The sequence below is a fragment of the Lactuca saligna genome, chromosome 9, assembly GCF_052625555.1.
Source record: "Lactuca saligna cultivar CGN05327 chromosome 9, ASM5262555v1, whole genome shotgun sequence".
NCBI classification, from domain to species: Eukaryota; Viridiplantae; Streptophyta; class Magnoliopsida; order Asterales; family Asteraceae; genus Lactuca; species Lactuca saligna.
In genome coordinates this window covers 179,216,417-179,228,951 of record NC_136425.1, presented here as the reverse complement: position 1 = coordinate 179,228,951, position 12,535 = coordinate 179,216,417, and the positions used below count along the sequence as shown (strand labels likewise).

The following is a 12,535-nucleotide window of genomic DNA, read 5'->3' as shown; positions in this document are numbered from 1 at the left end:
TGATATTCAGTTCGCATTTGGTGACACAAGTACGTGGTTGATGATTTTTGGTTGGTTCGCATTTGAAATCAGTGGGTTTCGCATTTGGGTTCGTATCTGGGTTTCTCAAACAACTGAAATGCGAATATGAGACAACTGATTAATTTCTCAGTTAATGCGATGAAATGCGAATGAACTCAAAGACGGATGGATGCAAGATGCGAAGAATTTGAATGAAAATGCGAAGTTTTTAATGTATAAATGCGAATTGGGGAAGAAAGCTTAGAGTTTCGCATTTGGCACCTGATCTTTTCAAGAAATAATATAAGTGGTCCAACTTCGCAAAATGGGGTCATTTAATCAGAAAATCGATCATTCTTCAAATATGACATTTAATCAAAAAATCGATCTAAAAATGAGACATTTGGTGTTTATCGATTTTTCAGGGTCGACGGGTTGTATGAAAAGCGAAGGCTGAGTAATTGAAAATTAGAGGATCGATGGTTGCTACTAATTGCTTGTAACTGGTATTGGTTTCATATCGATGGATGTGGATTCGCATATGAAATCAATTGTGTTCGCATCTATGAAATCAGTTCGCATATGACATCAATTGAGTTCGCATTTGGTTTTGTGGGTCAAAACAGTTCGCATAAGAAGTTCACGATTTGTTTGAGGTTAATTGATTTTGATTTCGCAAGCTTGGAGTCGGAGATCTGGATTGTGTTCGCATCTATAGAATGCGAGGAGAATTTAATGGTGATATTCAGTTCGCATTTGGTGACACAAGTACGTGGTTGATGATTTTTGGTTGGTTCGCATTTGAAATCAGTGGGTTTCGCATTTGGGTTCGTATCTGGGTTTCTCAAACAACTGAAATGCGAATATGAGACAACTGATTAATTTCTCAGTTAATGCGATGAAATGCGAATGAACTCAAAGACGGATGGATGCAAGATGCGAAGAATTTGAATGAAAATGCGAAGTTTTTAATGTATAAATGCGAATTGGGGAAGAAAGCTTAGAGTTTCGCATTTGGCACCTGATCTTTTCAAGAAATAATATAAGTGGTCCAACTTCGCAAAATGGGGTCATTTAATCAGAAAATCGATCATTCTTCAAATATGACATTTAATCAGAAAATCGATCTAAAAATGAGACATTTGGTGTTTATCGATTTTTCAGGGTCGACGGGTTGTATGAAAAGCGAAGGCTGAGTAATTGAAAATTAGAGGATCGATGGTTGCTACTAATTACTTGTAACTGGTATTGGTTTCATATCGATGGATGTGGATTCGCATATGAAATCAATTGTGTTCGCATCTATGAAATCAGTTCGCATATGACATCAATTGAGTTCGCATTTGGTTTTGTGGGTCAAAACAGTTCGCATAAGAAGTTCACGATTTGTTTGAGGTTAATTGATTTTGATTTCGCAAGCTTGGAGTCGGAGATCTGGATTGTGTTCGCATCTATAGAATGCGAGGAGAATTTAATGGTGATATTCAGTTCGCATTTGGTGACACAAGTACGTGGTTGATGATTTTTGGTTGGTTCGCATTTGAAATCAGTGGGTTTCGCATTTGGGTTCGTATCTGGGTTTCTCAAACAACTGAAATGCGAATATGAGACAACTGATTAATTTCTCAGTTAATGCGATGAAATGCGAATGAACTCAAAGACGGATGGATGCAAGATGCGAAGAATTTGAATGAAAATGCGAAGTTTTTAATGTATAAATGCGAATTGGGGAAGAAAGCTTAGAGTTTCGCATATAAATGAAAGTACGATGCTATTCCTTGTATTTAGTTGTTTTCAATGCAAAGAATAAGATAAAATGGAAGTACGGTATTAGCTAATCTGCAATTGCATTCAAATATTAAGAATATTGATAATACCAAATGTGCAATTTGGGTTAAAAAAAACTTAACTTGAGCTTGTAAGGGGAGATAATTCTCTAGAATAAAATCACTCTTTCTTTTAATCGTGAGAATCACAATCAGTTGAACTGTTGAAGAGATGAAGTAACAGGTCGTGCTTCGAAAAAATGAGAGAGTGGACATCAAATGAAAAAATTATCCAAAACCTATAAATCAGATAAACTAAAACAACTTAAAAAAATAATAAAATTCTTACAATCCAAAAACAAAACCAAGATGAATTAAACACAATAATCATAGTCAAGTTTTGAAATATATTGAATTAACTTGAACCAATATTCTGCACATTGGGTGTTAGGCAATATACTCCTGCAAAAAATAATGTAAAACAAGCTCATAAATTGTGAATAAAATAAACAACTAACCCTAAAACTGGTTGGAAATAGTGTGTGCTGATCTCATCAAATAATCTGGCATTTATGAATAGCTCTAAATAATCTTAAACAACATAGGTGAGTGTAAGAATCGATATATCCATGAAACACAGAGTAAAATCATTATATGACAATTAAGTAAAACTAAAAAAAAACATGGAACAGAGAATTTGATAGAACTATTTACCTGGATAGTGGTGAAGATGGAGATGGTTAGTGAAGGCTTCAACGTTGGGGTTTAATTAGAGTGTGAATACAAAGATAGGGGAGAAGACAAAGATGGTAGACGATGGTGGTGAGGTCATGATAACAGTTCGATTTCTGTGATTTTCACCCAATTCATAACAAAAATTGTTATTTTTCTTGAAAACAAACATTAATTAAATGGATAAGGATTCAACAACTACAGTAAAATGATAGAGTAATAAGATATTTCCTTCATTAACTGGAGTCCATATCAGTACAGATAGTTGAAGATATACCTGAATTGATACAGATAGTTGAGAAATGTCAAAAGGACACAAATACCCTTAGTACCACTTAAACAAGAAAGCTTTACTCTAGATACACTTATACAAGAATATTTAATATACAAATGATTACCCAAAATGTAGACAAACATCAGAACCTGAAATGGAGAGGAAACACCGGAAATTGAGAGTAAACATTGACGATTATGTGATAAATGACTGAAAAGAACACTTTAAAATTGCTAACAAAAACCTGTATTGTTAGAGAACGTTTGTAAATTAATAGTGTTTGCCTCCTGGTTCTGCAATAGAGAGAGAGAGAGAGAGAGAGAGAGAGATGGTTGGAGACCTATGACCACAAAAAGAGAATATGTGTGTGCATATGGCTTAAAGAGCACTAACCTTGAAATCGTGTTGGATCCTGGTCCACTGTGACACTTGTTGTGAAAATGGTTGTCTGAGGTTTCTAGAGAGTCGAGTGCGACCAGCTGTGAGTAGTAGATGGTTAGGTCTCCAGGTATGTGTGTAAAATGCGTAACACTTACGACCTCACAGATAAGAAATTTTTTGCAGTCAATTGGTCATATAAGGGGATGGGGCAGAGATATGAAGAAAAAGATTCGTTCTAGACTTGACCGGTGCAATCGATCAAAATCAAATAATTAGAGAATAGAACAGTAGCATATGCTAGATGTCGAGAGATGGGGGTTGTGAACGGTGGTAAGATGAAGTGCGATGATGATGAAGGTGGCCTGTTTGATGGTAGTGAAGGTTATGTGACAACAAAGTTTACTGATGGTGTTGTGATGTTCGATATTCGGGTTTCTAAAGGAGATATGCAAGAGAAGAGAAAGGCAGAGGTGTTTAGCAGCGACTGTAATGGTCTCAGTGGTCAAGGTGTGGTGGGTAACTGCGTCGAATATGGGAGGAATTTTAGAGTATTTAATAGAGAGGGAGAGAGTTCAAGGAGAGAAGAGATGGCGACTCATCTAGGGTTATTCTACAAGGAAGGGCTATAGATACTAAGATAAGAGATGATATATAAAGTTTATCTATAGACCGATTCAATTGGCAAAATCTGAGGAAGACGGGTTCTTCTTTGACCAGTTCAATTTGAAGAAGAAAGCCAAAGCCTATGTACGTAATTCATGTTAACCGCGTAAGATTTGGTATTTTTCTATGCATAAACTCATTGTAAATAGCGTAATAAGGGTTATACTTAAAAAATATTATTATTATATTGAATCTATTTATGGAAATAGTTGGATTTCTATTATAAGGTAGTATAGATATATAAATAATAAAAGTTATAAATTGATATTTCTTTTTTTAGAGTGTTTGGATTAAGACAAAATATAAAAAATACAAACATACATATTTAAGTCTATTTAGTATACAAACATATCATCTCTAATAAATGAATGTTATTTTGGCCACTTATCACACTCTCATTCAATTGCCAAATATCATTTTGTAGTTATTTTGAATTATTTTTTTTAATTTTCACATGTTATTTTATAAGTTTTTATAGTTTATTAAATTCCACATGTAATAATTGCAATAAATGTACTAATAAATGAATATCAATTTAATTAATGAACTTAATTTTTAATTTAAAATTTCATAAAACTAAAACTCATTAATTTCTTTTATTTATTTAAATTATTTGCTTAAATTTAAACGATAAAAGCATTTTTTTTATAATAATTTTATTATTTCTATAAATTCAAAGTTTTTAAATATTTTGAAATTTATATTTAATTTTTTTTAAATTAACCTTTGGTATACAACGAAAAACAAAAAAGGATCTCCTTATTATTTTCTTTTTAAGTTAACAAGAAAATTTCACTTTTAAAACTAGTAAAAACCTATTTTAGAAAATACTTATTAACTTTTCAAACATTTTTTGATAATTTTTTTTTAAAACTAAAAAATCAATAAATATTTTTCAAATTAAATCTCAAAACACCCTCTCAAATAAAAATATAAAATCATCTGCTATATTGCAAATAGCTTTTGTGATATTGATTTATTTATTTTTCATTTCGCGATAAACATATATCCTGTTCAAACCAGTCTTTCTCCACTCCACTTTGCCCTACTCCCCCGTTTCCCCCTTCTCAGCTGAGCCTGTGCTATCAGTCAAAGCTCTCTCTCTTTCTCTCAGGTATGTGGCACAAACTCATCTCTCCCACGAACAAACCTTGTAAGAATTTGATTCTGAGCCCTACGTTTACTTGTAGATTTTGTCCCCTAATGTTGCGTCATCGATGATGTAGAATCTCATTTTGAGGACCTGAATCATCTCATCCCCGTGTATCTTCTATATCTTTATTTGATTTGAACATGCATTGAATTGCCAAGTCTTGTTATCTGATATGGATGTGACATGCATCCTGACAAAATCGAGCAGATGCATTTCTAGTATTCCGTGATGAATGGATTTAAGTTGTCTGAGTTCACACGCTGTTTTCAAATAAGTTTTTTTGAAATGAAACTGCTATGCATGCTGTTTGCGAATTGGAGGCATCAACGTCAGTGTAGTGGTGTTGTTGTACCTGTTACTCCGTCTGTGAAAGAAGGAGACTATTCCTTTTCAAAGTTAAGATTTATAGTTCAAATCCTGTATGGATCTTCCTTTGAAATTACATTTATGTCAATTTTGAGTCTAAAACGAAGCTTTCTGAACATTCAGAAGTTGAAATGTGGATTTCTTTTAAGATGGATGTGTGGAGTTTAGTACAGATATTATCCAAAATCGTAGTGTAGCTTCTTTTCTTAACAAATGGCATTTTCTTATCTGTGTCTAGTGTTACACTTGTCCTCTTGATTATTATCAAGATTCAATCCCCCTTTTTCCCACCATTTTCTTTATTTACTTCACATTTTTCTTTAGGTGCTTTATTTCCTATGGCGTTTGCAAATTTTCATGGACTTAGAGCTCTGCAAATTTCTTCACGAGAAAGCATTTTCAACCATGGAAGCTGCCACACACGAACTGATACATCCAACAGTAGATGTTTTGCTGTCAAGGCTTGCAGTAAGAAACCTGATCAAAACATTCATCTTGAATCTAAGGTAAATTTATATGAAGCTCTCTACTTCATCATACTTTTCTGTGATTACAGATTCTCGTATCCTAGCTGTTTTCTGCATATTTAACATTATCTCAATTTGATCTGAAGGTCTATATAGTTGTATATTGAGTATTGAATGTTTAATTGCAAATTTGCAATGTAGATTAACATGTTCTCCTCAAATTTCATCATTGAATGGCCAATAACCAAAAGGGGTAGTGAATTAGTAATAAATTCGTTATTTCATTTTGTCTATATGGATAACCTTCTTTTCTCCTATAAACAAAGACCTTTTTTGATTTAACAAAGAACATTCTCTATATATGAGTTTATTTACCAATTTTCTCTTACAAACATCTACTTAGTGATACATCCCTCAAAAAATTGCAACATATGGTTCAAATGAAGTTTTCAGCTTTTATCAAATGTCCCAAATACCCTTTATAAACCCCACCAATTGTAAAGTTACCAATGTGCAAATTTTACAAGAAAACATTCGAATTCAAAATGGATTTTTTACAATTCAAAGAGAATGGAGAGAGAGAGAGAGTAGATATTGTTATTACTTATCACTTATTACTTATTACTTATTACTTCCCTTAGCTAACTTATTTGCATGCAATATACAAGAACGTTGTTTAACTATCGTCAAATGTCTAAACTACCCTTCAACGAAATACAAAATAGGTTCAACTATTATATCTTTTTAAGCATTAAGATGTTTGTCATCTTGTTGATGTTATGTTAGGTATTTGAAACTTTTGAAGTTATTATATGATGTTATATACTCCTATAAAAAGCATGAAATTAAAGTTATGTTAACAAAAGCAATTTCAGTTAAATTGGGTGTTGGACAGTGTGAAATGGGATGAAAAGGGTTTGGCTGTGGCTATAGCTCAAAATGTTGATTCAGGGGCAATTTTAATGCAAGGATTTGCCAATAGGGATGCACTTGCTACCACAATTGCTTCCAAAAAAGCAACTTTTTATAGCAGATCAAGATCTTCATTGTGGATAAAAGGAGAAACTTCTCTTAATTTCATCAATGTTCATGATATCTTCCTTGATTGTGATCGTGATTCTGTAAGTTCTTTTCTTTCAATGCATGTAATAGTAATCTACTTTCTTTAATTCGTTTGTTTGTTACTATAAGTTTATAACATCTTACTTTTGTTTCTTTCTTTCTTTTACTTGGAAAATTTTATGCAGTTATATAAATTTCATTCAAATATAAAGCAGTTTTCAGTGTTGTTATAATTGGATAGATCTTTCAAAGTATAATGTCTTATAAGAAGTTTCTTTAACTTGTAATGGTCAACATAAAAGACCCTATGCTTTGTTTTTTTTTTTTCCGGATTAAACCTTAACTGATTTTTTTTTTTTTTTTCTAAAAAAGCCTTGCATTTTTCCTTTTTTTTTTTTTTTTTTTTTTTGATTTGGCCCTTTTGGGTTTTAGAGAAAAACATATTCTAGAAAAACTGTCATTTTTTTTTTTTTGAAAGAACTCATTTCAGAAAAAACCCTCACATTTGACAAAAAATATTGGGTTAATCTCAAAAATGACCTTATATTAAAAGATGAATGAATGATTCAATCCCTTCCCACTCACACGGTTTCTTCTATTGAAGACGTTTTGTGTTTTTTTTTTCTGGATTAAACCTCAAATTAATTTTTTGCTTGAAAAAAACTTTGTATTTTTTCATTTTTCCTGATTTGGCCTTTTAGTCATTTTTCGCTGATTGTTTTTTTTGTAAAATGTGAGGGTTTTTTTTGGGAAAAACTAAAAAAGTTGAGGGTTTAGTTGGAAGCATTTAGAAGGTTGAAGGTTTTTTACAGAAAAAAACTACAAAGTTGAGGGCTTTTTCAGATAAAATAAAAAAATACAAGGTCTTTTTCAGGCAAAAAATAACTTCGAGGCTTAATCCGGAAAAAACACAAAATATATAAGTTTTTTTTTTGAGATTAACCCAAAAATATTTTTGAAAAAAAGGCTTTTTTCAGAAAAAGGTAAAAATCTGAGGGTTTTTCCCGAAAAAAAAAGTTGAGGGTTTTTTCCTGGAAAATTTTATCTAAGACTTGAAGATTACCAGTAAAAGGGCCAAATGTAAAAATTGGAAAAATGCAAGGGCTTTTTTAAGAAAAAAAATAAAGTTAAGGTTTAATCATGAAAAAACCCCAAAACACAGGGTCTTTTATGATATTAAACCCAAAGTACACTTCCATAACTATTAAAAATTTTCAAAGTAAAATACATTGATTAAAAAAAAAAACTGGAACTATAATTCTACAGTAGAAAAAGAAACAAAAACAGGATGCTATAATATTCTTTTATTAGCCTTTTTTATAAAAAAAAATGTTAATAAAGTATATATAATAAATAACATTAATTTCAGATTATATATCTTGGAAAACCCGATGGGCCCACTTGTCACACTGGAGCTGAAACTTGCTATTACACATCCGTTTTTGATGCCTTAGATCATCAACCACAGGTCATTCCCATTTTCACTTCTTCTTTTTTTTTTTTTTTACCCTTTAGTAGCAATTCCTTTTATTTAATTTTTAATTTTTGATTACTTTAAGGTTGAAGAAAATAATAAACTGGCATTGACAACATTGTACTCATTGGAATCCACACTTTCTAGAAGAAAGGAAGAACTTTCATCTCCTCAACAAGGCAAACCATCTTGGACAAAACGCTTGTTGCTTGATGACAAACTATTATGCAAAAAGATCCGGTATGTATATATATGCTCATTTTCATTAGAAAAATATATATACTATTACTCACCCATGTAAAATGACTATTTTGCCCTTAGGGAAGAAGCAGATGAGCTTTGCAGAACACTAGAGGAAAACGAGGATGAATCACGAAGTGTGTCAGAGATGGCAGACGTGTTGTATCATGAAATGGTGTTGTTAATTCGCAGAGGATTAAAATTTGAAGATGTTCTTGAGGTTCTTAGATGCAGATTTACACAATCAGGGATTGAAGAAAAAAATAACCGAAAACCAAAAATCATCAACTGATCTTTTATCTTCTGATTCATATTAATTGCTGCATTTTGTAGCTTAAATGTATTTGATGTTTTTCTTTAAATTTTAAGATTGTTATAAGATTTGGAATTAAGTTGATCGAACTTGTGTTTTAATTAGGCTTTGTTTGGAAAAACTAGTTGGTAGCTGAAGATTTGATGTTTTTCTTGTTTTTGTGAAAAGACTATTTTATTATGATTGGAGGGTGTGAAATGACAATTTTGGATTGTCGATTTCGTTCTCTTGATGATTTTATTGTGAATCAATAATGATATCATGTTTTTTGTATTTGATTGTGAGGTTTTAAGATAAGAGTGGTATTGATATAAGAGAAATTTCATCAAATAACCATTTATAAGGGGTTGTTTTAACGATTTAACCATGAAAATCAAAGTTTTGTAGAATGACCATAGGATCCGCACGGGGTGCTTTGCGGATCGACTAAAGCCTCTGAAGAACCGGAACATCTCTGCGGATTGAGTTTTTTAATTTTTTTTTTCTTTCGTTTTTTTATTTTTGTTTTCGCTTATTAATATTATTTTTTTAATATACTAATACCTTATGTGATTATTATGTAAAAAATTTAATAAAAAAAAGTTAAACATAATGAACTTATGTTTAATATCAGTCCACAGAACTGTTTGGGAATCCATAGAACTATTATCAGCGGATCAGGATCAGTCTACACCTCTGCGGATCAGTGTATAAATTGTCATATCAGTTAAATACTATTTGAGAATCCACATGTTTGCACTTTTCCGCAATGACGTTTAGTGAGAGCCCGAGATGACTCTGTATCTGTTTTTTTTTTTTTTTTCCAGCCTATTGTAATTCTTGCAAAGTATCATGAGACACATATTGCCCTTTGATGTTTGGTGACGGTGCATCAAAATGGTCAATCGGATCACAATAGTAACAATCAACTTCATTGCAAGAGCAAATATAGAAGTTTGAAGATGAACTCATATTAAAATTCTATATATTTTGTGTGTGGTTGTCCAATTTAAACTAAATCCATATTAATTACTCTGCATAACTGTTAGGAAATACGTATAACTATTTTCTGCAGATTGGTGTACACTTCTGTGGATCAGTTATAGAACTGTTTTCTGCGGATCAGTGTACACATCTGCATAACTGTTAAGGAATACGCAGAACTGTTTTCTACAAATCAGTGTACACCTTTGCAGATCAGTTATAGAAGTTATAGACATATTTAAGTGGTTTTTTGTGAGTTTGTTAGTTTCAATTACCAGTAGAAGTTGTTTTTTATTGTGTTTGTGGAGAGTGATTTGTAAAATGAGTTTTATTATTTTGTGTATGGGAGGGTCGTGGCAGTTAGTTAATGGAGATGAGGTTTACGCTAGAAATAATGTGAAAAACTATGGTTTAAATCTTCCTCTTAACATTGACCATGAAATGTAAGTACAAATTGTTAGAAGTAAGGCAGGTGTGTTAAATAGTCATATATGTTTGTTTTTTAAACACCCGGAGTTAGGGTATGTCATGGAGCTTGGAGATGAAACTGATGTATTTCAATTGAGACATGTAATGTCTGAATCAAAGAAGACGGTGCATTTTTATTTAACAGTGGTAGGTGAAGAAGCTGAAGAACAAGTAGTGGTTAACAACTAGTTTAATCCAGCAAAACGGTCGTAAAGAAAGCAATGTGATGGAAACCGTTCAAGGGGAAGAGGAAATGAAGTGCCAGTGGGTTATGAAAAAAAAGTTTCGGTTACTGATAAATTTGTATCTGATAATGATACTTTTGTATCAGATAATGATAAAGAAGCAAAAATGGGCATGGCTGAATTACAACGTCAAAATTTGTTTGAGTTTGGAAAAGTTCCTGAAATTGATGATCGAAGATGTGAGGAAAAATCAAATGAAGGGTGGTCGGATGATGAGTACATGCAACGAAAAACTGCTTTTAATCCATGGTATTGTATTCCTTCTATTCCTGATTGTCCAGAACCTATTCTTGAACCTGTACCATTTCACAGTTTAGGTCCGAATGATAAATTAATTGTCAATCAAACCTATAATACCAAAAAAGACCTAGCATTTGCTGATAAATTCAAAGTCGTTAGAGAAAAGTTTCAGATAAAGGTTGAAAAATCTTCAAAATCTCGGTATCAGGTTATTTGTATGCAAAAAAACTGTCATTGGTGTTTATACGCATCTCTCATTAAAGGAACATAAATGTTTGAAATTAAGACGTTTAATGACGAGCATACATGTTCTTCATTGCTTATACACCCAAATCATACACAAACAAATAGCGAAGTTATGGGAACCATAATACATGACATTATGGGTCAAGGAAGTTTGAGAGTTTGGAAGCCTAATGATATAATTAGAGATATGCATGCTTTGCTACAAATAAATATGAGTTACTCACAAGCGTGACATGCTTGAGAATTTGCTTTAGGATTGATGATGGGGATCCTTGAAGAAAAATTCTCCAAACTTCCAGTTTATTTTCACAATCTGAAGAAACATAATCCTTTTACTGTGGCGTACATAAAAACTGATTTGGAGGATCATTTTGAGTATTGCTTTTTCGCTATTGGATGCACGGTAATATATTTTTAAATATATTTGTTATTTTCTTAAATGTTTATAAACAAATTATATTGTTGATATATTAATGGTTTTTATACTGTTGTTGCAGATATGTGCTTTCAGAGAGTGTTGTAGAAAAGTTATTATTATGGATGGTGCTAATTTGAAGGAAAAATACAAAGGCAGCATCTTGCATGCAGTAACCATGGATAACAATAATCAGATATTACCTAATGGGTATGGAATTTTCCCAAAAGAGACTATGAATTCTTGGACATGGTTTCTTGAAAAACTACATGAACGCATCGGTGATGTGGAAGGTCTGGCAATGGTCACAGATAGGGCACCCGTAATTGCTGTAAGTATTCAAAATGTTTTCCCAAATGCTCAACATTGATTGTGTACTTTTCATCTAATAGGAAACATAGTCCACACCTTTGGAAAAAACAAAAAAACAACAATTTTGTTTTGCAAGCTGGTAAGAGCTTACAGAACCACTGAGTTTGAATTCTATTGGGGGAGACTTCGTAATATAAGAGATGATGTAGCAATATATCTCAGTCAAATTCCACGTGAGAAATGGACCAAAGCGTATTATCCTACCATGAGGTATGATTATATGACCTCAAATAGTGTGGAGTCCACGAATGTTGTATCAAATAAAGCAAGGAAGTTGCCTATATTACCACTTCTTGAGTTCTTTCACACACTTATGCAGAAATGGTTTTACAAACTACAGATGGATGCATGTATGATTATGTTTAATTTAAATTATATGATAGATGTCATATATAATAATATATGTTTGTTGTAACAGAAAAAAGTACATTAATACTTACGAAGTGGGCTGAAGATATGGTTAAAAAAAAATAAAGAGGAAATTCAAGGATGGTTGGTATCCGGTGTTGACAATACAACATATAAAGTGCATGATTTCAAAAGTGGCAACATAGTGAATTTGAGGGAAAAGACTTGTTTTTGAAAATATTGGCAACTAACTGGTTTGCCATGTGGTCATGTGATAATGGTTTTAAAACACTTGAAAAATGATCATTGTGGGCATATGGCTATAAATGCTTATAAAATCGAAACAT

General features: G+C 32.1%; 1 protein-coding gene and 1 long non-coding RNA gene across 5 annotated transcripts; one reads left to right on the top strand and one right to left on the bottom strand.

Annotated features, from left to right (window-relative positions):
• Nucleotides 1-2,017: 2,017 nt before the first annotated feature.
• On the bottom strand, nt 2,018-3,868 carry LOC145015829 (uncharacterized). Of its 3 annotated transcripts, none has more exons than XR_013666054.1 (4): nt 3,166-3,868; nt 3,017-3,065; nt 2,481-2,921; nt 2,018-2,228 (listed from the first exon to the last, which is right to left on the bottom strand). It is a non-coding gene; the product is annotated as an uncharacterized LOC145015829 (long non-coding RNA). The 3 variants fall into 3 exon arrangements; XR_013666053.1 differs by having other exon boundaries at nt 2,481-2,775; nt 2,897-3,065; nt 3,166-3,866; XR_013666052.1 differs by having other exon boundaries at nt 2,481-3,065.
• A 936-nt stretch (nt 3,869-4,804) lies between these two features.
• On the top strand, nt 4,805-9,123 carry AT-IE (histidine biosynthesis bifunctional protein (HISIE)). Of its 2 annotated transcripts, none has more exons than XM_078975984.1 (6): nt 4,805-4,930; nt 5,660-5,841; nt 6,678-6,923; nt 8,234-8,332; nt 8,424-8,578; nt 8,660-9,123. In XM_078975984.1, exons 2-6 carry the CDS (start codon nt 5,674-5,676, stop codon nt 8,868-8,870), a joined length of 879 nt encoding a protein of 292 aa, XP_078832110.1. In that variant the 5' UTR covers nt 4,805-4,930; nt 5,660-5,673; the 3' UTR covers nt 8,871-9,123. The 2 variants fall into 2 exon arrangements, with proteins under 2 accessions (XP_078832110.1, XP_078832109.1); XM_078975983.1 differs by having other exon boundaries at nt 6,669-6,923.
• The last annotated feature ends 3,412 nt before the right edge of the window (nt 9,124-12,535 follow it).

Coding starts and splice junctions, on each gene's coding strand:
- AT-IE (XM_078975983.1), top strand. CDS start 5,674: ATGGCGTTTGCAAATTTTCATGGACTTAGAGCTCTGCAAATTTCTTCA. Junction 6,924..8,233: donor TTGATTGTGATCGTGATTCT/GTAAGTTCTTTT, acceptor CATTAATTTCAG/ATTATATATCTTGGAAAACC. Junction 8,579..8,659: donor CTATTATGCAAAAAGATCCG/GTATGTATATAT, acceptor TTTTGCCCTTAG/GGAAGAAGCAGATGAGCTTT.